Here is a 27,500-nt window from a genome sequence, read left to right as displayed (position 1 = left end):
GGCCGGTCTCAACCTGGACATGGAAGACATCAAAGAAGGTGACGATGTGTACTTCGAGTGCGGCATCCAGGCTAACCCAAGAGTCTACAAGGTGCAGTGGTTCCATAATGTGAGTATTACCATCATCATCATCATCATCACCACCATTCACAGGGAAGCGCTAAGCCCGTAAGGGTGGTACATTGCCCGGGAAATGGGGAGGCAATCGTGTTTGAACCGAGGGAAGGGGGAGACTACCTCAGATCCCATGGATCCAAAACTTGGATCCAAATATACACATCAGTTAATCTTCTGAGTTTTTGTCTCCATGTGGGTTATTATTGAACTCTGAATGTTCATTATACTTTACTTATTCTCAATTACTTAAGGAGCATTTTCAGATAATTAATCCTTTATTAAGCCTTAATTATGATCATAATAAAGGCTTTAATAATATTATATTATGATTATAATAAAGGTTTTGCTTTGCCTACGAGTCCTTGATCATTGTTGATGAAAATTGATGTATAGCAATTTATTTCTGCCCATTTTGGCTTATAATTTTGTGCAATCAAATATAGCACACGCAAGAGATAATGTTTAGGCACCTTTACCTTTATGTTAACAGTATTCAGTACAAAAAAAGGCTGTTACATAACATAAATAGCTGGCACATAGGAGACAAAAGCTTACGACGACGTGTCTATCCGACTTGGACCATTTACAAAGTCACACTAACATGAAAGAGTGAGGGAGTCAGTATATATACGCGAGGGAGGGCAGGGACGGGACCAAGAGAGGAAGAAAAAGAAGTTGCAGTGGTAAGGCTGGTAGTGGAAGCAGTAGCAGAAGTAATAGTGGTAGTAGTATGGATCACAGTGTGCCGAAAGGGTCAATTGTTACACATATGTCTCATTCATCAGAAACAGTACGTGTTCTCTTTCATCCCTGGTTCCCCAGGGCCAGGAGCTGAGCCACAACGTGTCTGCAGGAATAATTAAGAGCAATCAGAGTCTGGTCCTACAAGGCGTGAGTCGAGACTCGTCAGGAGAATACACTTGCTCAGCCGCTAATCTCGAAGGCTCTGGCGACTCCAACGCCGTTCAGCTCAGCGTGAAGTGTGAGTAGAGTGCTCTGTGATGATGCTCCCTCGGACGCCAGTGCTCTGTGTTGGGCTGTGGAATGTCTGTGTAAGGAATGTATGTGTCCTCTAGGAAGAATGTTTATGTATTACGTGTTGAAAGTCTGTGTCCGGTGTGTCTCGTGGGATGAATATCTGGGAAAGGCTGTGTCTAGTTTGATGAATGTTTTCAGCGTGAGGTATGTGTCCAGTCCAGTGTGAGGAATATGTGTCCAGTGTAAGAAATATCTGTGTAGTGTGAGTAATATGTGTCCAGTGTGAGGAATATGTGTCCAGTGTGAGGAATATGTGTCTAGTGTGAGGAATATGTGTACAGTGTGAGGAATATGTGTACAGTGCGAGGAATATATGCCCTTTGCCAGCAGTGTCTGTGTTCTTTGTGAGCAGTGTGTTCTTTGTGAGCAGTGTGTTCTTTGTGAGTAGTGTGTTCTTTGTGAGGAATGTTTGTGACCAGTATGGGGAATAACTGTTTTAGGAATATTTGTAGCAGACAATTCATTTGTCTTCAATAAGGGCCACATATGAAAGTGTTAGTATTAGCAGTGTCATATATCACACTAAGTGATGCCATATATCTAGCTAAGTGTCACATGCGTGTGTTCGTGTGTGTGGGTGTGTGTGCATGTGTGTGTGTGTGTGTGTGTGTGTGTGTGTGTGTGTGTGTGTGTGGATGTGTGTGTGGATGTTTGTGTGTGTGTGTGTGTGTGTGTGTGTGTGTGTGTGTGTTTGTGTGTGTGTGTGTGTGTGTGTGTGTGTGTGTGTGTGTGTGTGTGTGTGTGTGTGTGTGTGTGTGTGTGTGTGTGTGTATGTGTGTGTGTATGTGTGTGTGTGTGTGTGTGTGTGTGTGTGTGTGTGTGTGTGTGTGTGTGTGTGTGTGTGTGTGTGTGTGTGTGTGTGTGTGTGTGTGTGTGCGCGCGTATGTGTGTGTGTGTGTATGTGTGTGTGTGTGTGTGTGTGTATGAGAGAGTGAGTGTGTGTGTGTGTGTGTGTGTGTGTGTGTGTATGTGTGTGTATGTGTGAACACAATTTGCTGTAATTCCACTCAGCGTTAAGAGTGACAAATAACAGTACAGTGTGTTTCAAAATCATGGACCCGATCATGATATATACTACTTTGAAATTGGGTCCATTTATCTGAAACACCCTATATATCATGCCGAGGTGTGTTTAGTAATCTATAAAACAATAATTCACGCTGTCTCACGTTAAAACTCATTAAGTATGTACAGTCTTCAATGTCACTTACCCCAGCTAATAAAAGGGAACCGTTTGTAGCCAATAATTTGCAACGAGGAGTTTACAGCGAAGGGTTTACGACGTAGTTAAAAACTTCATTGTTTCTTTTTTCATTGCTAGTTGCGCCGACGTGTCGGACGGGGCAGAAGGTCGTGTATGGTGCGGGGAAGAATGAGCAGTTGAACGTAACGTGCAGCGTCGAAGCTCACCCTGAGCCCACTGCCTTCAGGTGGGTCTTGAGACATGCAGTAAACCCCTTGTAAGCTACAACCTTCAGGAGGGTCTTCCCAGGCATGTAGTAAGTCATTAGTAATCCACCTCCTTCAGGTAGGTCTTCCCAGGCATAAAGCGCCGTCTGCAGGTACAGCTGCAACATCTCACAGATGGCTATTACAATGAGTAACAGGTTACATGTAAGTTGCTGCTATCATATGTGTCGCCAAACACAGCAAGTTACTGGGAAGTTACTGTCCTGAGGTGAGTCTGCACAGGCAGCAAGTTACTGGGAAGTTACTGTCCTGAGGTGAGTCTGCACAGGCAACAAGTTACAGGGAAGTTACTGTCCTGAGATGAGTCTGCACAGGCAGCAAGTTACTGGGAAGTTACTGTCCTGAGGTGAGTCTGCACAGGCAACAAGTTACTGGGAAGTTACTGTCCTGAGGTGAGTCTGCACAGGCAACAAGTTACTGGGAAGTTACTGTCCTGAGGTGAGTCTGCACAGGCAACAAGTTACTGGGAACTTACTGTCCTGAGGTGAGTCTGCACAGGCAACAAGTTACTGGGAAGTTACTGTCTTGAGGTGAGTCTGCACAGGCAACAAGTTTCTGGGAAGTTACTGTCCTGAGGTGAGTCTGCAGAGGCAACAAGTTACTATCCTGAGGTGAGTCTCCACAGCAGCAAGTTCTGGGAACTAACGTTTCTCAAGTGAGTCTCTACTGAACCAGGTTTCAGGAACGTATTACTGTCAAATGAGCTTACAAATACATCCTGGGTGGATTTGTGCCTATTTACTTTAGTGTGCAGAATAAAAGTCTCTCCTGAGAGAAAACGAAACTCCATATATTACACTTAAGACAGTTTATTCCCTTCAGAGCCTGCCTGCTTAAATGCAAAAGTTCCTCTTTACCTCTTCCGTGCTCATTGGCTGATATTTTACGCCAAAGACGTGAAGGCTCCTAGCGTGTTTTTGTTGCGTGACAGGTGGGTGCTTGTGGGTGTGTTTCTTTGTAGACTGGGCGTGCATGTATTCTCCAGGTAGCATTTTGTGTTTGGCAGGTGGAGGCGTTGAAGGTTGTGTAGTTTAAGCAGAGGTGAGGGTCAACGTCTATGTTTGTTTGTGTGTGTGTGTGTGTGTGTGTTTGGGAGGGAGACGCTAAACATCTGTTTTGGTGTGTGTGTGTGGCAGGTGGGCGTTCAACAGCTCTTCGGAGGTGATGGATATCCCGGGCAGCAGGACCTGGGTGCTGGGGGATGGTCTCAGTCAAGTATCTTACACGCCTCGAACTCACCTCGACTACGGCTCTCTCCTCTGCTGGGCCACCAACGACGTCTCAAGACAGAGCCAGCCCTGCATCTACCATATCATACATGCCTGTGAGTATACCATACGTTTCTTATTAAACACGCCTGTGAACATACCATAAGTTCCTTATTACACTTGTCTGTGTGTATACCATACCTTCCTTTTCATACACGCCTGTGAGTATAAAATACGTTCTTTATCACACACGTGTGAGTATACTATACTTTCCTCTTCACACACGTCTGTGTGTATGCAGTACATTCCTCATCACACGTTTCTTTGAGTATAACTTAGATTCTTCATCATATATATATATATATATATATATATATATATATATATATATATATATATATATATATATATATATATATATATATATATATATATACATACATATACAATGTATTACTTATTTCACACGTCTATGAGTATACCAAACAATACGCACACATACACGTTAAATCTTCATTATAACACATACTGTAATACGTGAGTATACCATACTCTCTTCTCTTACTCATCAGTGAATATACCACACCTTTTCATCATCATGTACACCAGTGGGTGATCCCCACCCTCCCGTCAAACATATCTCTGGGGGATATACACATCTTTCATGACACGCACATTCTAGCTAATACTGTTTTTGTAAGTTTGCCAGAGTATTGCATGTCACCTTCCTGACAATGTTAATGTGACATGAGTGTATAAAGTAGTGAGCGTGTTATGTATACACATACACACACACACACACACACACACACACACACACACACACACACACACACACACACACACACACACACACACACACACACACATATATATATATATATATATATACATATATATATATATATATATATATATATATATATATATATATATATATATATATATATATATATATATATATATATATATGTGATGAATGGTTTGAAAAACCGACAAGTTGAAGATTGAGACACTTATGCAGCATATGGGAATCTTTATTCAGGAAACGTTTCGCCACACAGTGGCTTCATCAGTCCAATACAAAGAGGAAGGCGTAAGGAGAGGAGGAGAATGAGGTAATCAGTCCCTCAACCTGGAGTCGATGTGACTGAACACATCGACTCCACGTTGAGGGACTGATTACCTCATTCTCCTCCTCTCCTTACGCCTTCCTCTTTGTATTGGACTGATGAAGCCACTGTGTGGCGAAACGTTTCCTGAATAAAGATTCCCATATGCTGCATAAGTGTCTCAATCTTCAACTTGTCGGTTTTTCAAACCATTCATCACATATATATATATATATATATATATATATATATATATATATATATATATATATATATATATATATATATATATATATATATATATATATATATATATATACATATATATATATATATATATATATATATATATATATATATATATATATATATATATATATATGTATATATATATATATATATATATATATATATATATATATATATATATATATATATATATATATATATATATATATAAGAACATAAGAACATACGAACGAAGGAACCCTGCAGAAGGCCTACTGGCCCATGCGAGGCAGGTCCAAGTCTCCGACCGGCTTAAGCCAAGGCACCCAACCTCGTCAGGTCAGGTCATATATATATATATATATATATATATATATATATATATATATATATATATATATATATATATATATATATATATATATATATATATATATAATATATACATGTGTACATGCCACCATGTGTCTTGTATATATTCCAACATATAAATTGCTAGTGTCACATGTAAATCACCAGTGCCACACATAAATCACCAGTGCTACATATAAATCACCAGTGCTACATATAAATCACCAGTGCCACATATAAATCACCAGTGCCACATACAAATCACCAGTGCTACATATAAATCACCAGTGCCACATATAAATCACCAGTGCCACATACAAATCACCAGTGCTACATATAAATCACCAGTGCCACATATAAATCACCAGTGCCACATATAAATCACCAGTGCTACATATAAATCACCAGTGCTACATATAAATCACCAGTGCCACATATAAATCACCAGTGCCACATATAAATCACCAGTGCCACATATAACTCACCAGTGCTACATATAAATCACCAGTGCCACATATAAATCACCAGTGCCACATATAACTCACCAGTGCTACATATAAATCACCAGTGCCACATATAACTCACCAGTGCCGTGTATGTCTCTTGAATTTTATTTACATCTAAAAAATAATGCTGAATCAAATTCACAATTCCTAGGAATTGTGTCTTGTTAAGTTGTACTCTCGTAGTTGTATTCACCTGGTTGTACTCTCCTAGATGCATTAACATGGTTGTACTCTCCTAGTTGTATTCACATGGTTGTACTCTCCCAGTTGTACTCACCTAGTTGTACTCTCCTAGTTGTGCTTTCCTAGTTGTATTCACCTAGTTGTACTCGTCTAGTTGTACTCTCCTAGTTGTACTCTCATAGTTGTACTCTCCTAGTTGTATTCACCTAGTTGTACTCTCCTAGTTGTACTCTCATAGTTGTACTCTCCTAGTTGTATTCACCTAGTTGTACTCTCCTAGTTGTACTCTCCTAGTTGTACTCTCCTAGTTGTATTCACCTAGTTGTACTCACCTAGTTGTACTCTCCTAGTTGTACTCTCCCGGTTGTACTTTCATAGTTGTACTTTCCTAGTTGTACTCTCCTATTTGTACTCTCCTAGTTGTAGTCACCTAGTTGTACTCTCATAGTTGTACTCTCCTAGTTGTACTCACCAAGTTGTACTCACCTAGTTGCTCTCTCCTAGTTGTACTCTCTTAGTTGTACTCACCTAGTTGTACTTACCTAGTACAGTACAATGGATAAGGGAATACCTGTCAGGAAGACAACAGCGAGTCATGGTACGTGGTGAGGTATCAGAGTGGGAGGCTGTAACGAGCGGGGTGCCACAGGGGTCAGTCTTAGGACCAGTGCTGTTTCTGGTATTTGTGAACCACATGACGGAAGGAATAGTCTCCGAAGTGTCCCTGTTTGCAGATGATGTGAAATTGATGAGAAGAATTCAATTGGATGAGGACCAGGCAGAACTACAAAGGGATCTGGACAATCTGCAGGCATGGTCCAGAAAATGGCTCCTGGAGATCAACCCCACAATGTGCAAAGTCATGAAGATTGGCGAAGGGCAAAGAAGATCGCAGACGGAGTACAGACTAGGGGGGCTAGAGACTACAAACCTCACTCAAGAAAAAGGATCTTGGGGCGAGTATAACACCGGGCACACCTCCTGAGGCGCACATCAACCAAATAACTGCTAGAGCATATGGGTACGTTAGGCCCATATTGGAGTATGCAGCACCAGTTTGGAACCCAAGCCAAGCACATAACGAAACTAGAGAAAGTGCAAAGGTTTGCAACAAGACTAGTCCCGAAGCTACGAGGAGAGGTTAAGGTAAATCGACCTGACGACACTGGAAGACAGGAGAGATAGGGGGGATATGATAACTGAGAGGAAAGGACAAGGTGGACAGAAACAGGATGCTCCGGAGATGGGACACAGCAACAAGGGGTCACGGTTGGAAGTTGAAGACTCAGATGAATCACAGGGATGTTAGGAAGTATTTCTTCAGTCACAGAGTTGTCCATAAGTGGATTAGTCTGGGAAGTGATGCAGTGGAGGCTGGATCCATACATAGCTTTAAGAAGAGGTATGATAAAGCTCATGGAGCAGGAAGAGTGACCTAGTAGCGACCAGTGAAGAGTCGGTGCCAGGAGCTGCGACTCGATCCCTGCAACCACAACTAGCTGAGTACACACACACACACACACACACACACACACACACACACGCATACACACACACACACACACGCATACACACACACACACACACACACAACACACACACACACACACACACACACACACACACACACACACACCCATACACACACACACACACACACACACACACACACACACACACACACACACACACACACACACACACACACACACACACACACACACACACATACACACACGCACACACACACATCAGAAGAGCTCATGCATGCAGGGCAAAGCTCCTGATCATGGGTGACTTAACCACAAGGAGATAGTTTGGGAGAACTTGGAGCCACATGGAGGCCAAGATACGTGGAGGGCTAAGATGATGGAGGTGGTACTGGAAAACTTCATGTACCAACACGTAAGGGACACTACAAGAGAGAGAGGAGAGGATGAACCAGCAAGACTGGACTTAGTATTCACCTTGAGTAGTGCAGATATCGAGAACATCACATATGAAAGACCCCTTGGGGGCCAACGATCATGTGGTTTTAAGCTTCGAATACACAGTAGAGCTACAAGTGGAGGGAGAAGCAGGAAGGCCAAGACGAATGAAGCCAAACTTCAAGAAAAGGGGCTACACGGGAATGAGGAACTTCCTGAACGAGGTTCACTGGGACAGAGAACTGGCAGGGAAGCCAGTTAATGAGATGATGGAATATGTAGCAACAATATGCAAGGAGGCTGAGGAGAGGTTTGTATCCAAGGGTAACAGGAATAATGAAAAAGCCAGGATGAGCCCATGGTTCACCCAAAGGTGCAGGGAGGCAAAAACCAAGTGTGCTATGGAATGGAAGAAATATAGAAGGCAAAGGACCCAGGAGAATAAGGAGAGCAGTCGTAGAGCCAGAAACGAATGTGCACAGATAAGAAGGGAGGCCCAAAGACAATATGAAAACGACTTAGCAGCGAAAGCCAAATCTGACCCGAAACTGTTATACAGCCACATCAGGAGGAAAACAACAGTCAAGGACCAGGTAATCAAGCTAAGGAAGAAAGGAGGAGAGACAACAAGAAATGACCGTGAAGTATGTGAGGAACTCAACAAGAGATTCAAAGAAGTGTTCACAGAGGAGACAGAAGGGGCTCCAGAAAGACGGAGAGGTGAGGCACATCACCAAGTGCTGGACACAGTGCACACAACCGAGGAAGAAGTGAAGAGGCTTATGAGTGAGCTAGATACCTCAAAGGCAATGGGGCCAGATAACATCTCCCCATGGGTCCTGAGAGAGGGAGCAGAGGCGCTATGTGTACCCGTAACAACAATATTCAATACATCTATCGGAACAGGGAGATTGCCTGAGGCATGGAAGACAGCAAATGTAGTCCCAATATTTAATAAGGGAGACAGACATGAAGCACTAAACTACAGATCAGTGTCACTGACATGTATAGTATGCAAAATCATGGAGAAGATTATCAGGAGAAGAGTGGTAGAACACCTAGAAAGGAATGATCTCATCAACAGCAGCCAACATGGTTTCAGGGACGGGAAATCCTGTGTCACAAACGTACTGGAGTTCTATGACACGGTGACAGCAGTAAGACAAGAGAGAGAGGGGTGGGTGGATTGCATATTCTTGGACTGCAAGAAGGCGTTTGACACAGTTCCACACAAGAGATTGGTGCAAAAACTGGAGGACCAAGCAGGGATAACAGGGAAGGCACTACAATGGATCAGGGAATACTTGTCAGGAAGACAGCAGCGAGTCATGGTACGTGGTGAGGTGTCAGAGTGGGCACCTGTGACCAGCGGGGTCCCACAGGGGTCAGTCCTAGGACCAGTGCTGTTTCTGGAATTTGTGAACGACATGACTGAAGGAATAGACTCTGAGGTGTCCCTGTTTGCAGATGACGTGAAGTTGATGAGAAGAATACCAGGCAGAACTACAAAGGGATCTTGACAGGCTGCAGACCTGGTCCAGCAATTGGCTCCTGGAGTTCAATCCCACCAAGTGCAAAATCATGAAGATTGGGGAAGGGCAAAGAAGACCGAAGACGGAGTACAGTCTAGGGGGCCAGAGACTACAAACCTCACTCAAGGAAAAAGATCTTGGGGTGAGTATAACACCAGGCACATCTCCTGAAGCGCACATCAACCAAATAACTGCTGCAGCATATGGGCGCCTAGCAAACCTCAGAACAGCATTCCGACATCTTAATAAGGAATCGTTCAGGACCCTGTACACCGTGTACGTTAGGCCCATATTGGAGTATGCGGCACCAGTTTGGAACCCACACCTAGCCAAGCACGTAAAGAAACTAGAGAAAGTGCAAAGGTTTGCAACAAGACTAGTCCCAGAGCTAAGAGGTATGTCCTACGAGGAAAGGTTAAGGGAAATCAACCTGACGACACTGGAGGACAGGAGAGATAGGGGGACATGATAACGACGTACAAAATACTGAGAGGAATTGACAAGGTGGACAAAGACAGGATGTTCCAGAGATTGGACGCAGTAACAAGGGGACGCAGTTGGAAGTTGAAGACACAGATGAATCACAGGGATGTTAGGAAGTATTTCTTCAGCCACAGAGTAGTCAGTAAGTGGAACAGTTTGGGAAGCGATGTAGTGGAGGCAGGATCCATACATAGCTTTAAGCAGAGGTATGATAAAGCTCACGGTTCAGGGAGAGTGACCTAGTAGCGATCAGTGAAGAGGCGGGGCCAGGAGCTCGGACTCAACCCCTTCAACCTCAACTAGGTGAGTACAACTAGGTGAGTACACACACACACACACATACATACATACACACACACACACACCCATACACTCACACACATAGTTTTAAGGCGAGGTATGATAGAGCTCATGGGGCAGGGAGAGAGAGGACCTAGTAGCAATCAGCGAAGAGGCGGGGCCAGGAGCTGTGACTCGACCCCTGCAACCACAAATAGGTGAGTACAAATAGGTGAGTACACACACACACATACACACACGCACACACATACACACACACACATACCCACACACACACACACACACACACACACACACACACACACACACACACACACACACACACACACACATACACACACGCACACACATACACACACACACATACACACACACACACACACACACATACACACACACACACACACACACACACACACACACACACACACACACACACACACACACACACACACACACACACACACACACACACACACACACACACACACACACAAAGGTATGCAACGCAGCTACGTTTAGTGTAAATTGGTATGACCCACAAGGGAAGGCTAATAGAATTGAACCTGACGTCACTGGAAGAGAGAGAACCAGGGGAGACTTGATAACATGCAAAATACTCGGAGGAATTGATAGAGTAGACATTGATAGGTTTTTGAGAGGCAGGCAACATGTACTCGGGGGCTCATTTGGCTGTTGTACATGATTCACTGGGATGTCAGGAAGTGCCTTCAGTCTGAGGGTGGTCAGGAAGTGCCTCAGTCTGAGGGTGGTCAGGAAGTACTTCAGTCCGAAGTGGTCAGGAAGTGCATCAGTCTGAGGGCGATCAGAAAGTGCCTCAGTCTGAGGGTGGTCGTAAATAAATGGTATAAAATACCGACACAATGGAAATATAAACACATATGCAGTATAATGTGATCCTTTATTGACTACGTTTCGCCCACACAGTGGGCTTTTTCAAGTCACAAACAGTTCTGTTTGTGACTTGAAAAAGCCCACTGTGTGGGCGAAACGTAGTCAATAAAGGATCACATTATACTGCATATGTGTTTATATTTCCACTGAGGGTGGTCGGGAAGTACTTCAGTCCGAAGTGGTCAGGAAGTTCAGGAAGTGCCTTAGTCTGAGGGTGGTCAGGAAATGCCTCAGTCTGAGGGTGGTCAGGAAGTGCCTCAGTCTGAGGGTGGTCAGGAAGTACTTCAGTCTGAGGGTGGTCAGGAAGTACTTCAGTCTGAGGGTGGTCAGGAAGTGCCTCAGTCTGAGGATCGTCTGGAAGTGCCTCAGTCTGAGGATGGTCTGGAAGTGCCTCAGTCTGAGGATGGTCTGGAAGTGCCTCAGTCTGAGGATGGTCTGGAAGTGCCTCAGTCTGAGGGTGGTCAGGAAGTGGAATGACTTCGAGGAAGAAGTGCTGAGTTAGGCTCAGTGTGGAGGCAGCCTCCATACACAGTGTCAGGCGTAGGTAAGACAATGCTCACGAGGATAGAAGAGAATGAATCTGGCAAGCGGTAAGCTGAAAGGTGGGGCCAAGAGATAGGACTCAACCCTTGCAACCACAAACAGGTGAAAACATGAAGACACACACACATACACACACACACACACACACACACACACACACACACACACACACACACACACACACACACACACACACACACACACACACACACACGCACACACACACACACACACACACATTGCTTACATTAGGTGTTTAAAATACCTTGTACATTACCATAAGCTGATTATCATTATTTAAATCTCCTGCATAAGACAACAAGGCGACTATCAACCAAACTCTAATATATTTCCTTTTTCTCATGTTCCTTGTGTGACAGTACTGTTTGTTGTGTGACAGTACTGTTTGTTGTGTGACAGTACTGTTTGTTGTGTGACAGTACTGTTTGTTGTGTGACAGTACTGTTTGTTGTGTGACAGTACTGTTTGTTGTGTGACAGTACTGTTTGTTGTGTGACAGTACTGTTTGTTGTGTGACAGTACTGTTTGTTGTGTGACAGTACTGTTTGTTGTGTGACAGTACTGTTTGTTGTGTGACAGTACTGTTTGTTGTGTGACAGTACTGTTTGTTGTGTGACAGTACTGTTTGTTGTGTGACAGTACTGTTTGTTGTGTGACAGTACTGTTTGTTGTGTGACAGTACTGTTTGTTGTGTGACAGTACTGTTTGTTGTGTGACAGTACTGTTTGTTGTGTGACAGTACTGTTTGTTGTGTGACAGTACTGTTTGTTGTGTGACAGTACTGTTTGTTATGTGACAGTACTGTTTGTTGTGTGACAGTACTGTTTGTTGTGTGACAGTACTGTTTGTTGTGTGACAGTACTGTTTGTTGTGTGACAGTACTGTTTGTTGTGTGACAGTACTGTTTGTTGTGTGACAGTACTGTTTGTTGTGTGACAGTACTGTTTGTTGTGTGACAGTACTGTTTGTTGTGTGACAGTACTGTTTGTTGTGTGACAGTACTGTTTGTTGTGTGACAGTACTGTTTGTTGTGTGACAGTACTGTTTGTTGTGTGACAGTACTGTTTGTTGTGTGACAGTACTGTTTGTTGTGTGACAATACTGTTTGTTGTGTGACAGTACTGTTTGTTGTGTGACAGTACTGTTTGTTGTGTGACAGTACTGTTTGTTGTGTGACAGTACTGTTTGTTGTGTGACAGTACTGTTTGTTGTGTGACAGTACTGTTTGTTGTGTGACAGTACTGTTTGTTGTGTGACAGTACTGTTTGTTGTGTGACAGTACTGTTTGTTGTGTGACAGTACTGTTTGTTGTGTGACAGTACTGTTTGTTGTGTGACAGTACTGTTTGTTGTGTGACAGTACTGTTTGTTGTGTGACAGTACTGTTTGTTGTGTGACAGTACTGTTTGTTGTGTGACAGTACTGTTTGTTGTGTGACAGTACTGTTTGTTGTGTGACAGTACTGTTTGTTGTGTGACAGTACTGTTTGTTGTGTGACACTACTGTTTGTTGTGTGACAGTACTGTTTGTTGTGTGACAGTACTGTTTGTTGTGTGACAGTACTGTTTGTTGTGTGACAGTACTGTTTGTTGTGTGACAGTACTGTTTGTTGTGTGACAGTACTGTTTGTTGTGTGACAGTACTGTTTGTTGTGTGACAGTACAGTACTGTTTGTTGTGTGACAGTACTGTTTGTTGTGTGACAGTACTGTTTGTTGTGTGACAGTACTGTTTGTTGTGTGACAGTACTGTTTGTTGTGTGACAGTACTGTTTGTTGTGTGACAGTACTGTTTGTTGTGTGACAGTACTGTTTGTTGTGTGACAGTACTGTTTGTTGTGTGACAGTACTGTTTGTTGTGTGACAGTACTGTTTGTTGTGTGACAGTACTGTTTGTTGTGTGACAGTACTGTTTGTTGTGTGACAGTACTGTTTGTTGTGTGACACTACTGTTTGTTGTGTGACAGTACTGTTTGTTGTGTGACAGTACTGTTTGTTGTGTGACAGTACTGTTTGTTGTGTGACAGTACTGTTTGTTGTGTGACAGTACTGTTTGTTGTGTGACAGTACTGTTTGTTGTGTGACAGTACTGTTTGTTGTGTGACAGTACTGTTTGTTGTGTGACAGTACTGTTTGTTGTGTGACAGTACTGTTTGTTGTGTGACAGTACTGTTTGTTGTGTGACAGTACTGTTTGTTGTGTGACAGTACTGTTTGTTGTGTGACAGTACTGTTTGTTGTGTGACAGTACTGTTTGTTGTGTGACAGTACTGTTTGTTGTGTGACAGTACTGTTTGTTGTGTGACAGTACTGTTTGTTGTGTGACAGTACTGTTTGTTGTGTGACAGTACTGTTTGTTGTGTGACAGTACTGTTTGTTGTGTGACAGTACTGTTTGTTGTGTGACAGTACTGTTTGTTGTGTGACAGTACTGTTTGTTGTGTGACAGTACTGTTTGTTGTGTGACAGTACTGTTTGTTGTGTGACAGTACTGTTTGTTGTGTGACAGTACTGTTTGTTGTGTGACAGTACTGTTTGTTGTGTGACAGTACTGTTTGTTGTGTGACAGTACTGTTTGTTGTGTGACAGTACTGTTTGTTGTGTGACAGTACTGTTTGTTGTGTGACAGTACTGTTTGTTGTGTGACAGTACTGTTTGTTGTGTGACAGTACTGTTTGTTGTGTGACAGTACTGTTTGTTGTGTGACAGTACTGTTTGTTGTGTGACAGTACTGTTTGTTGTGTGACAGTACTGTTTGTTGTGTGACAGTACTGTTTGTTGTGTGACAGTACTGTTTGTTGTGTGACAGTACTGTTTGTTGTGTGACAGTACTGTTTGTTGTGTGACAGTACTGTTTGTTGTGTGACAGTACTGTTTGTTGTGTGACAGTACTGTTTGTTGTGTGACAGTACTGTTTGTTGTGTGACAGTACTGTTTGTTGTGTGACAGTACTGTTTGTTGTGTGACAGTACTGTTTGTTGTGTGACAGTACTGTTTGTTGTGTGACAGTACTGTTTGTTGTGTGACAGTACTGTTTGTTGTGTGACAGTACTGTTTGTTGTGTGACAGTACTGTTTGTTGTGTGACAGTACTGTTTGTTGTGTGACAGTACTGTTTGTTGTGTGACAGTACTGTTTGTTGTGTGACAGTACAGTACTGTTTGTTGTGTGACAGTAGTACTGTTTGTTGTGTGACAGTACTGTTTGTTGTGTGACATTCCTGTATGTTGTGTGACAGTACTGTTTGTTGTGTGACAGTACTGTTTGTTGTGTGACAGTACTGTTTGTTGTGTGACAGTACTGTTTGTTGTGTGACAGTACTGTTTGTTGTGTGACAGTACTGTTTGTTGTGTGACAGTACTGTTTGTTGTGTGACAGTACTGTTTGTTGTGTGACAGTACTGTTTGTTGTGTGACAGTACTGTTTGTTGTGTGACAGTACTGTTTGTTGTGTGACAGTACTGTTTGTTGTGTGACAGTACTGTTTGTTGTGTGACAGTACTGTTTGTTGTGTGACAGTACTGTTTGTTGTGTGACAGTACTGTTTGTTGTGTGACAGTACTGTTTGTTGTGTGACAGTACTGTTTGTTGTGTGACAGTACTGTTTGTTGTGTGACAGTACTGTTTGTTGTGTGACAGTACTGTTTGTTGTGTGACAGTACTGTTTGTTGTGTGACAGTACTGTTTGTTGTGTGACAGACAGTACTGTTTGTTGTGTGACAGTACTGTTTGTTGTGTGACAGTACTGTTTGTTGTGTGACAGTACTGTTTGTTGTGTGACAGTACTGTTTGTTGTGTGACAGTACTGTTTGTTGTGTGACAGCACTGTTTGTTGTGTGACAGTACTGTTTGTTGTGTGACAGTACTGTTTGTTGTGTGACAGTACTGTTTGTTGTGTGACAGTACTGTTTGTTGTGTGACAGTACTGTTTGTTGTGTGACAGCACTGTTTGTTGTGTGACAGTACTGTTTGTTGTGTGACAGTACTGTTTGTTGTGTGACAGTACTGTTTGTTGTGTGACAGTACTGTTTGTTGTGTGACAGCACTGTTTGTTGTGTGACAGTACTGTTTGTTGTGTGACAGTACTGTTTGTTGTGTGACAGTACTGTTTGTTGTGTGGCACCACTGTTTGTTGTGTGGCACCACTGTTTGTTGTGTGACAGTACTGTTTGTTGTGTGACAGTACTGTTTGTTGTGTGACAGTACTGTTTGTTGTGTGACAGTACTGTTTGTTGTGTGACAGTACTGTTTGTTGTGTGACAGTACTGTTTGTTGTGTGACAGTACTGTTTGTTGTGTGACAGTACTGTTTGTTGTGTTGTTGTGTACTGTTTGGTGTGTGACAGTACTGTTTGTTGTGTGACAGTACTGTTTGTTGTGTGGCAGTACTGTTTGTTGTGTGACAGTACTGTTTGTTGTGTGACAGTACTGTTTGTTGTGTGACAGTACTGTTTGTTGTGTGACACTACTGTTTGTTGTGTGACAGTACTGTTTGTTGTGTGACTGTACTGTTTGTTGTGTGACAGTACTGTTTTTGTGTGACAGTACTGTTTGTTGTGTGACAGTACTGTTTTTGTGTGACAGTACTGTTTGTTGTGTGACAGTACTGTTTTTGTGTGACAGTACTGTTTGTTGTGTGACAGTACTGTTTTTGTGTGACAGTACTGTTTGTTGTGACAATACTGTTTGTTGTGCACTGTTTGTTGTGTGACAGTACTGTTTGTTGTGTGACAGTACTGTTTGTTGTGTGACAGTACTGTTTGTTGTGTGACACAACTGTTTGTTGAGTGACAGTACTGTTTGTTGTGTGACAGTACTGTTTGTTGTGTGGCACCACTGTTTGTTGTGTGACAGTACTGTTTGTTGTGTGACAGTACTGTTTGTTGTGTGACAGTACTGTTTGTTGTGTGACAGTACTGTTTGTTGTGTGGCACCACTGTTTGTTGTGTGACAGTACTGTTTGTTGTGTGACAGTACTGTTTGTTGTGTGGCACCACTGTTTGTTGTGTGACAGTACTGTTTGTTGTGTGACAGTACTGTTTGTTGTGTGACAGTACTGTTTGTTGTGTGACAGTACTGTTTGTTGTGTGACAGTACTGTTTGTTGTGTGACAGTACTGTTTGTTGTGTGACAGTACTGTTTGTTGTGTGACAGTACTGTTTGTTGTGTGACAGTACTGTTTGTTGTGTGACAGTACTGTTTGTTGTGTGACAGTACTGTTTGTTGTGTGGCACCACTGTTTGTTGTGTGACAGTACTGTTTGTTGTGTGACAGTACTGTTTGTTGTGTGACAGTACTGTTTGTTGTGTGACAGTACTGTTTGTTGTGTGACAGTACTGTTTGTTGTGTGACAGTACTGTTTGTTGTGTGACAGTACTGTTTGTTGTGTGACAGTACTGTTTGTTGTGTGACAGTACTGTTTGTTGTGTGACAGTACTGTTTGTTGTGTGACAGTACTGTTTGTTGTGTGGCACCACTGTTTGTTGTGTGACAGTACTGTTTGTTGTGTGGCACCACTGTTTGTTGTGTGACAGTACTGTTTGTGTGACAGTACTGTTTGTGTGACAGTACTGCTTATTGTGTGACAGTACTGTTTGTGTGACAGTACTGTTTGTGTGACAGTAATGTTTGTTGTGTGACAGTACTGTTTGTTGTGTGACAGTACTGTTTGTTATGTGACAGTGGAAGTGGAACAGAATTCTTCCTTCGTAAGCCATGCGTGTCGTAAGAGGCGACTAAAATGCCGGGACCAAAAGGCTAGTAACCCCTTCTCCTGTATATGTTACTAAATTTAAAAGGAGAAACTTTCGTTTTTCCTTTTGGGCGATCCCGCCTCGGTGGGATACGGCTGGTACGTTGAAAGGAATAAAGATTATATGTATATATATATATATATATATATATATATATGTATATATATATATATATATATATATATATATATATATATATATATATATATATATATATATATATGTATATATATATATATATATATATATATGTATATATATATGCAATAAGATCACAGTAAACAGGTGATTTCAGAATATGCAAAACAACCACTCTGAAAGAATAGAGAAATTCCAAGCGTTTTCGTGACTACTCACATTATCAAGGAATTTCTCTATTCTTTCAGAGTGGTTGTTTTGCATATATATATATATATATATATATATATATATATATATATATATATATATAAATATATATATATATATATAGATATATATATATATATATATATATATATATATATATACATATATATATATAGTGTATATAAAGGCTATTTGATCCACCACATCCTTCATAATGACTCACGAGATGGTAATAACATGACTGTAAACAAACCAGGGTACGGGTGAAGTATGAACTCAAGTTTTACAACTCACTTGCCGCGAGTTCAAGTCCTATCCGTACCTTGGTTTGTTTACATCCTTCATAACCTTGTTACGCAAAAAATTCTCATACTTTTCATCTCTTATTACAGTAAGTTATTTTATTATGTCAGTGAGACACGCAGTCCTCGAGCATTTTTTTTTATGTATAGAATTTCAAGGATATACAATGAGAGTCCCAGTAGTAGTTTGGATGTTTTACTGTTGTGTGTGCAAGTTTATAATCTTGGATATTTTTTTAGATATGATATTTAACTTGCATGGAAAGATCGTGTGAGCACAGTGCGAGAAAGTTATAAGTGCTTTGAAAATTACTATCAAATTTCATGCTTATTTTAGAAAAGTTTGAAGAGGAAGAAGACACGAAAATAGGATTAGTGTTTTTGTCTGAGTCAGTTTTGAGGATGAATAATTGTGAAAGTGACAGGACTCTACTTTGTTGTAATGAGCCTTTGACTGAGAGCATTTGCAGTTTGTTTTAGTTTTAGTATGTGACTGTGTCAGAAATTGAGTGTCCACTTTTCTTCCTAAGTTGAAGTTCTTTTTGACTTTAATATACACGCTACAACTCCTTGGTCACATCTGGTAAACACACATGCAAAATCTGTGTACATAACATCTGCCTTATATTTTTCTTTGCATATATCGGTCATATTGTCGTAGTTGTTTAACAGATACGAGGTAGCTCATTTACCTGCTCAGAAACTTCGTTGGTCTGGCTTGCGAAAATCACGACTTTTCATAAAACTGGTAATAGGCTTTCTTAAATTTTCTCTGAAAGTGTCTTTGATGTTGGTATGTCTGGCCTGAAGATTTTTTTTGTCATGACTTTGCTGTGTCTGGTGCAGAGGTGAGCTGTGCAGGATGACAGATACAAGCGACAAGTGTTGTGGACAAGGACTCCTACTACAGACTCCATGTTGTGTGATTATACTCAACCCAGACACTGGTTTTCTACCATATCAGTTGAATTTTGTAAATTTTATGAGATTTTAGATTTTGCCGTCGAATTTATTAAAATTATAGATTTCCAAAAATTAGATTCTGACGTACAGAACACTGGTATATTGTTAAGAGTTTTGTCGAAGTCAGAAGAATTTTGTGTCATCAGAAATATAATTCGTAAGTCGGGCCAAGTTCACGAACAAATTAACTGAATATCAAAAATGATTATAATAACAATTATAATTCTTAAAGGAGATGGACCGGTAACCAGGGGAAGGCTTCGGTCAGACAATCTAAAGCTCCAACAGTGGGTCATCATAAGACTAAGACCCACGTCAGGGAACACTTGTCCTGTTTCCTGACAAATCTTACCTAACCTAACTTAAATTATCTGCATCTTTTACTCTAGTTAGTAGATGGATTGCCAAACATGCAGTCAGACTGTTCTTTCGAATCCTGTCCGTTCCTTATGTACTTCCTTTTGTACGTAGATGGTCAATACTGGTACAAGATTTTGATTTTAATTATGCTTGTGCAAAAAAAAAATTTTTTTATTGTTTTTTTCCTATATTTTGAATGTCTTTGTTACTTTTGTATTTGTTCCCTCTGGTACGAGTGTTTAGTTAATACTCTGCGCTGACTAGTCGGTTTTTCCTTGTTTTTTTTTTTATTTGCAGTTTTCTCTCTCTTCCGCATGTCTCATCTCAAGGCCTCTAAGTTAAGATTTCTCCACTATCCATCATTCATCTGCCAAACTTATCCAAAGTCTTGGCATAAGACTGTTTACACACTGACTCACCGGTGTCCTCACTCACCCCTTGACTCAATTATCACCTACCTACCCCAGAGACACTAATGTATTCACTCACTCTGTCTCACTTATGAGTTACCTAACCTCTTAGTATGAGTGTGCTGGCTTGCCCACAGCCCCGCCTGACCCTGTCAGCAACTGCACCGTGGAAAACATCAGCTCCAGCGGAGTAGGGATCCGGTGTCAGGCCGGCTGGGATGGCGGCCTGACACAGACGTTCACACTCTCCGTCAGTCACGCCCGCGCTCACACCGACGCCCACCACAGCAAGAAGGCCCCGCGGGTGCTAGCCAACACTTCCACCTCCCCGCGGCCGGAGTTCAGCCTGACGGGGCTGCAGCCGGGCACGGAGTACGTGCTCACCATCCTGGGTGTCAACAAGAAGGGTCAAAGTGAGCCAGTTAGGCTGGCTATATTCACCCTTAAGGACGTGGCAGAGAAACGTACTAGCCCAGGTAGAGTGCAAATGTATTTTTGTAGATTATACTTTTCCTTCTAATTAACAAGGTGTGTATAGGCTGTTGAGCTAGAAGCAAAATAACTTGTAAACTAGAAAAGTTTAGTATTACTGTTATTATTAAGCACACATGTTAGAAAATACGAAATAGTAAGATTTTGTAGCTAGATCAAGTCTAGCTGTAAAATTAATACAATAGATAAGTGGTATTTTTTTATGTATTTACCATTATCATGTAGTGAATAAACCATAACTTATTCACGAAGTTTGGGATAGAATTATGTGCAAATTTTAATGTTTTATCTGAGCCTACTGATCCTGACACACACACACACACACACACACACACACACACACATACACACACACACACACACACACACACACCCACACACACACACACACACACACACACACACACACACACACACACACACACCCACACACACACACACACACACACACACACACACACATACACACACACACACACACACACACACACACACACACACACACACACACACACACACACACACACACACACACACACACACACACACACACACAGTAAGGCAAGATCTAAGGTATCACTTCGTCTCACCGAGGTACTGAGACAACTACTGGGATCAACTACTTATACTTCATAAAAGAAAAAAAAAACTTTTGAGACGTGAAATTTGGCTTTAATATAATTTTTAGAAGATCATGCTCGGGTAAAACAAATTAAATAAGTTATATAAATTACTTTGAGAATGCCGGTAACAGTGTTTTAAAATCATATTAATAATCCCGTCAACCTCTCTTCCTCTCCTTTAATTAGACCTTTCATACCGCTGCATTATACTTTTTTCCCTCATTATCATCTACATAATATTCACAGGACAACTCTGCCTCCAGCTTCCTCCCAGCTGCAACATTCCTATACCCAATAAATTAGACACATGTGCAACACTTGGGTATCTTTCTTGAGGAAACGTTTCGCCACACAGTGGCTTCATCAGTCCATACAAAGGAGAATGGTGAAGAAAATATGTGTCTACTTTATCAACTTGTCAGTTCTCTGACCCACTCATATACATTCCTATTCCCATGCTTCACATCTATACATAAGCGTGGCCACCATTATCAGATTTTAACATCCGCTGACAAACTTCTTACTTTCCAAAGATTCTTCAAAACTCTTGCAACTTTCTTGTCTTTATATTTTTTTCTGTGATTTACTTCGTATTTCTTTGACCCATATACTGATACATACACTCCAAGTGTCTGAATACATTCCCATCATTCATTCTCCTTCCTTCCAATCTCACCTCTAATCCTGTCTAGCACTTTTGTGCGATTAGCATTATCCAATTCATTCCAATCCCTCCCTTCCTAGAGTCCTTTCTGTTAAGCTGGGTGAATTGGATGAGTACAGTCAATTAGCGTATCTATCTCTGGATTAGTGGATGATGGATCGAGCCTCGATAACTCCTCAGTGGTTAATGAGCCACAGAGGCTCAGTCCTTCACATGAAGTATAACGGGGACTCTCAGAAGCTGAGTTTTAATAATTTAAATACTCAAAAGTTTTAATTTTTATTCCCACGTCCCACTGTCATTAAATTAACCACTGTCTTCCCAGAACCGTGTTGACATCACAGCTCAAATGACCCTTGAGTTGAACCATTAAATACACTGTGGCTGTGTGTCTTATTTCCTCAATCTGTCAGTGTTAACATACCTGTACTTGTACATTAGAGGGTAACACAACTTTCTGACCAAGACAACAGTGCATTAGTGTTCGCAATAAAGCTAACAGAATTCTTGGCTTCGTATCTAGAAGTATAAATAATAGAAGTCCTCAGGTTGCTCTTCAACTCTATATATCCTTGGTTAGGTCTCATTTAGACTATACTGCTCAGTTCTGGTCACCGTATTACAGAATGGATATAAATGCTCTGGCAAACGTACAGAGGAGGATGACAAAGTTGATCCCATGTATCAGAAATCTTCCCTATGAGGATAGACTGAGGGCCCTGAATCTGCACTCTCTCGAAAGGCGTAGAATTAGGGGGGATATGATCGAGGTGTATAAATGGAAAACAGGAATAAATAAAGGGATGTAAATAGCGTGCTGAAAATTTCCAGCCAAGACAGGACTCGCAGCAATGGTTTCAAGTTGGAAAAATTAAGATTCAGGAAGGATATATGAAAGCACTGGTTTGGTAATAGAGTTGTGGATGAGCGGAACAAATTCCCGAGTACAGTTATTCAGGCTAAAACGTTGTGTAGTTTTAAAAATAGGTTAGATAAATACATGAGTGGGTGTGGGTGGGTGTGAGTTGGACCTGACTAGCTTGTGCTGCTGGATCTGGTGCCGTGGTCCTTCCTTGAGTGGAGGTAACCAGACTGGGTGGGTCATTAGGCTTATCCGGGATGGGGGGGACATGGGCCTGCTTGGCATGGGTCAGTAGGCCAACTGCAGAGTTCCTTCTTTCTTATGTTCTTATGCTCTTATAAATCTGGGTCTTGCCGTGTAGGTGTGGGCATGGTCGGTCTGACACCGATTGTGGGAGTGGTGGTGGCTGTGGTGACCTCAGTGGTGGTGACGTGTGTGGTGATGGTGGTAGTGGTGAGGTCACGACGTCGCCACCTGCCTCGCCCCGAGGTCAAGATGGTCTATGAGAAGGGGTCTGGCAGTCCCTCTCAGGTGAGGAATCAAGAAGATCCCATCGATGCTGACGAACACAATCCAGACCTCATCCCTGTCAACCACGGTGAGTTAACTCAACCAAAAACCATTTCTAGGATGCCAGTGAAGGTGTTAGGTAAATGGACACAGATGCAGCTAATGTGACGTTTTACTGCGGCAACGTTTCTCTCTCCAGGAGCTTCGTCACGCGTGATAAAGCTCCTGGAAAGCGAAACATTACTATAATAAAATGTCACATTAGTTGCATCTGTGTCCATTTAATTAATATTTTGTTAGTAATTCTACCACTATTAGTGCTAGTAAAGATTTCTTATTCCTAGTATATAATAAATAGTAAATAATAATTATTATAATAATAGTTAAACCAATATCTTCGGCTCCAGCTTTTGAGAAAGTCCATATCAAAGCTTTTTTTGTTTTTTTTTGTTTCATATATGGGAAAAATATTTCAGTTTGATGAGGGGGGGGGAGGAAGTACTTTCATCACTGGCAGTGTCTTCACCGTTGTCACTGTCGCGCTCATTACCAACGTTTTAGATGTGGTCAGTGTCTTACCATAGGTTTATCAACCACAGTAAGTGTCTAACCCATGGACAGTACCTCACCCAGTACACCAACAATATATTACATACCACTTATATATTCCCTTCATTCCCTCAGAGCACATTAACTCGGCATGATGTCCATTAATATGTATATTCCGCAACAGGTTTCTCTCCATGATTACGACACTGCATATGCAATGTGTAACCATAATATATACAATTCGTGAGCTCTGGATTTCCTAATATAAATCAGTAATACTCTCATGCTTAAGTCAAGCAGCTGTTAGGGTACATGCTCAGGAGCTCCGCTCTCTGGGGCTCTTTGAGGTTTAACATGCAAAAATATTCTTTTTTCCCATGCTTGGATTTCTGCTTTCGGCTTTAGGTGCTTCAAATATTGACGGTCATTAGTACCAATCTTTTGGGTAAATTGGATGCTGTTTTGAATGTACTTTACTCCCTGAACAAGGACTGAAGTAATCTTTGGGTATATATGCACCGAAATGCATGTACGTATCGGTGTATAGATGAACTTCCTTGAAGGATATACCTTCAAATGTGTGGTGAAATTAATTTGTAAAAGGTGTTGTATGTGTTAAATATACGTGTAAAATGTATTGTATATTCATTGTATATGCATACTTGTATACCTGCTTGTTAATACAAATATCTAATCAGCCAATCACGTGGCAGCACCTCGATGCCTAAAAGCATGCAGACATGGTCGAGAGGTTCAGTTGTTGTTCTGACCAAATATCAGAATGGTGAAGACAAGTGGTTTAAGTGGCTTTGACAGTGTAATGATTGTTGGTGCCAGACAGGGTGTTTTCAGTATCTCAGAAACTGCTGATCTGAATTTTTTACGCACAACAGTCTCAAGAGTTCACAGAGAATGGTGTGAAAAACAAAACATCCAATGAGCCACAGTTCTGTGGCGAAAAATCTTGGTAATGAGAGAGATCAGAGGAGAATGGACAGACTGAGTGAAACTAACAGGAATACGACAGTAACTCGAATAATAAGTGTTACAACAGTGGTATTCAGAATCTCCGAACGCACAGCACTTCTAACCTTGAAGTGGATGAGCTATAGCAGCAGCAGCAAACACAATATTGAGATCCATTCTTCTCAGGTAAGAACAAGAAACAGGCGCTACAGTGGGCACAGACTCACCAGAACTGAATAGTTGAAGATTGGAAAACGTTGCCTGGTCTGAAGAATTGCGTTTTCTGTTGCGACTTGCAGATGTCAGGGTCATAATTTGGTATAAATTTCAGGAATATGGTGGAACGGGAGATTCGGAGCATGAATGTGCAGCCGACAGATCTGCAGCAACTGAGTGATGCGATCATGTCAACATTGATCAGAATCTCTTAATGAATGCTTCCAGCGCCTTGTTGAATCCATGCCACGAAGAATTCAGATTTTTGAAGAGGCAAAGGTGGGCCCTACCCAGTTCTAGAAGTGGCCGCTGACTATATACACGTGTAAAACAAGCGTAGTATGTCCTTTATACGTACACGTGAAAAATGTGTTACATATAATAAAAACACGAAATAAACATGTTGTACATTGAGAATACTCATAAGGTTCTCTGCCGAGTACTCATACTGTTTCCCTCTTAAAGAAACGTTCCTGTCACTTCCATTCTCCTTCCACTAAGAAGTCACAAAACAGTCACTTCATTTGATCACGTTCACTCATCAACAAGAGAAATCACCGCAGAGAATCCTCGCTTACTGCCGTGAGGCAAGCGCTGAGGATGCTGTAAGAGCAACCATGCAGAACTCTGAACTAGAAAAAAACACTTTTCTATCAAGGCTAACCTGTCAAAACTTTGAACATAGCAGATTGCTAGATAGTCACAGTAGCTTGCTTTCTGTATAACTTTCAGGGCAGTAAATGAAGCATTTTTTTTTAGCAAAGGTCGACGTCCAGTGAGTGTTATGTCTCACACTCTTACATCCCGTGAGTACTATGAATCACACTTACGTCCCGTGAGTACTATGTCTCACACTCTTACATCCCATGAGTACTATGAATCACACTTACGTCCCGTGAGTACTATGTCTCACACTCTTACATCCCGTGAGTACTATGAATCACACTTACGTCCCGTGAGTACTATGTCTCACACTCTTACATCCCATGAGTACTATGAATCACACTTACGTCCCGTGAGTACTATGTCTCACACTCTTACATCCCGTGAGTACTATGTCTCACACTCTTACGTCCCGTGAGTACTATGTCTCACACTCTTACATCCCGTGAGTACTATGAATCACACTCTTACGTCCCGTGAGTACTATGTCTCACACTCTTACATCCCGTGAGTACTATGAATCACACTCTTACGTCCCGTGAGTACTATGAATCACACTCTTACGTCCCGTGAGAACTATGTCTCACACTCTTACATCCCGTGAGTACTATGTCTCACACTCTTACATCCCGTGAGTACTATGAATCACACTCTTACATCCCGTGAGTACTATGTCTCACACTCTTACATCCCGTGAGTACTATGAATCACACTCTTACGTCCCGTGAGTACTATGTCTAACACTCTTGCGTCCTGTGAGTACTATGTCTAACACTCTTACGTCCTAAGAGTACTATGTCTCACACTCATACGTCCCGTGAGTACTATGTCTCACACTCTTACGTCCCGTGAGTACTATGAATCACACTCTTACGTCCCGTGAGTATTATGTCTCACACTCTTACGTCCTGTGAGTGCTATGTCTCACACTCTTACGTCCTATGAGCACTATGTCTCACACTCTTACGTCCCGTGAGTACTATGTCTCACACTTACATCCCGTGAGCACTATGTCTCACACTCTTACATCCCGTGAGTACTGTCTCACACTCTTACGTCCTATGAGTACTATGTCTCGCACTCTTACGTCCCGTGAGTACTATGTCTCACACTCTTGAATCCCGTGAGTACTATGTCTCACACTCTTACATCCCGTGAGTACTATGAATCACACTCTTACGTCCTGTGAGTATTATGTCTAACACTCTTACGTCCCGTGAGTACTATGAATCACACTCTTACGTCCTATGAGTACTATGTCTCACACTCTTACGTGCTGTGAGTACTATGTCTCACACTCTTACATCCCGTGAGTACTATGTCTCACACTCTTACATCCCGTGAGTACTATGTCTCACACTCTTACATCCCGTGAGTACTATGTCTAACACTCTTACGTCCCGTGAGTACTATGTCTAACACTCTTACGTCCCGTGAGTACTATGTCTAACACTCTTACGTCCCGTGAGTACTATGAATCACACTCTTACGTCCTATGAGTACTATGTCTCACACTCTTACGTCCTGTGAGTACTATGTCTCACACTCTTGCATCCCGTGAGTACTATGTCTCACACTCTTACGTCCTGTGAGTACTATGTCTCACACTCTTACGTTCTATGGGTACTATGTCTCACACTCTTACATCCTGTGAGTACTATGAATCACACTCATACATCCCGTGAGTACTATGAATCACACTCTTACGTCCCGTGAGTATTATGACTCACACTCTTACGTCCCGTGAGTACTATGTCTCACACTCTTACATCCCGTGAGTACTATGTCTCACACTCTTACGTCCCGTGAGTACTATGAATCACACTCTTACGTCCCGTGAGTACTATGTCTCACACTCTTACGTCCCGTGAGTACTATGTCTCACACTCTTA

The 27,500-nt window shown here is 41.8% G+C and overlaps 1 protein-coding gene across 2 annotated transcripts in view; it reads left to right on the top strand.

The window, feature by feature from the left end:
* LOC128690858 (protein turtle homolog A) overlaps positions 1-27,500 on the top strand; it is a 355,396-nt gene that overhangs the window by 296,389 nt on the left and 31,507 nt on the right. For both annotated transcript variants that reach the window (XM_070088297.1, XM_070088296.1), the window contains exons 8-13: positions 1-109; positions 940-1,099; positions 2,477-2,585; positions 3,762-3,949; positions 20,201-20,539; positions 23,066-23,302. The exon at positions 1-109 is cut by the window's left edge and continues 22 nt beyond it. In XM_070088297.1, coding sequence (XP_069944398.1) covers positions 1-109; positions 940-1,099; positions 2,477-2,585; positions 3,762-3,949; positions 20,201-20,539; positions 23,066-23,302 — 1,142 coding nt within the window. The remainder of the gene's footprint in view (positions 110-939; positions 1,100-2,476; positions 2,586-3,761; positions 3,950-20,200; positions 20,540-23,065; positions 23,303-27,500) is intronic.

The sequence above is a fragment of the Cherax quadricarinatus genome, chromosome 24 (assembly GCF_038502225.1).
Source record: "Cherax quadricarinatus isolate ZL_2023a chromosome 24, ASM3850222v1, whole genome shotgun sequence".
Classification (NCBI taxonomy): domain Eukaryota; kingdom Metazoa; phylum Arthropoda; class Malacostraca; order Decapoda; family Parastacidae; genus Cherax; species Cherax quadricarinatus.
The sequence above is the reverse complement of the archived record's forward strand: the minus strand, read 5'-3'. Positions and strand labels throughout refer to the sequence as shown.